The 232-nt window shown below is 67.7% G+C and overlaps 1 protein-coding gene across 1 annotated transcript in view; it reads right to left on the bottom strand.

Annotated features, from left to right (window-relative positions):
• The window catches only part of LOC104620346 (band 3 anion transport protein-like), a 1,170-nt gene extending 938 nt beyond the window's left edge, over positions 1 to 232 (bottom strand). Inside the window, exon 1 of the mRNA XM_010286535.1 lies at positions 54 to 232. Coding sequence (XP_010284837.1) covers positions 54 to 231 — 178 coding nt within the window. The 5' untranslated portion in view covers position 232. The remainder of the gene's footprint in view (positions 1 to 53) is intronic.

The raw sequence follows: 232 nt of genomic DNA, 5'->3' as shown, positions 1-232 counted from the left end.
CTGGGGGCACCCAGCCCTTTCCACCCGGGTTGGGGGGCACCCCCCCAGCTCACCGATGAGCACGGCCACCAACAAGCCACTGATGCGCTGTTCCTTGACCTCCAAGATCTGGGACTTCTCGCCGGGAGCGGAGGTCTTAGTCATGACGGTGAGGGCGTTGGCGTGGGTGATGGTGCGGACGGTGGTGGCGCTGAGCCAGGGCATGCCGAAGAGGGCGGCCAGCCCCCCCATG

Source organism: Phaethon lepturus, unplaced genomic scaffold, assembly GCF_000687285.1.
Source record: "Phaethon lepturus isolate BGI_N335 unplaced genomic scaffold, ASM68728v1 scaffold34064, whole genome shotgun sequence".
NCBI classification, from domain to species: domain Eukaryota; kingdom Metazoa; phylum Chordata; class Aves; order Phaethontiformes; family Phaethontidae; genus Phaethon; species Phaethon lepturus.
Note: the sequence above shows the minus strand (reverse complement) of the source record. Positions and strands in the feature narration are given on the sequence as shown.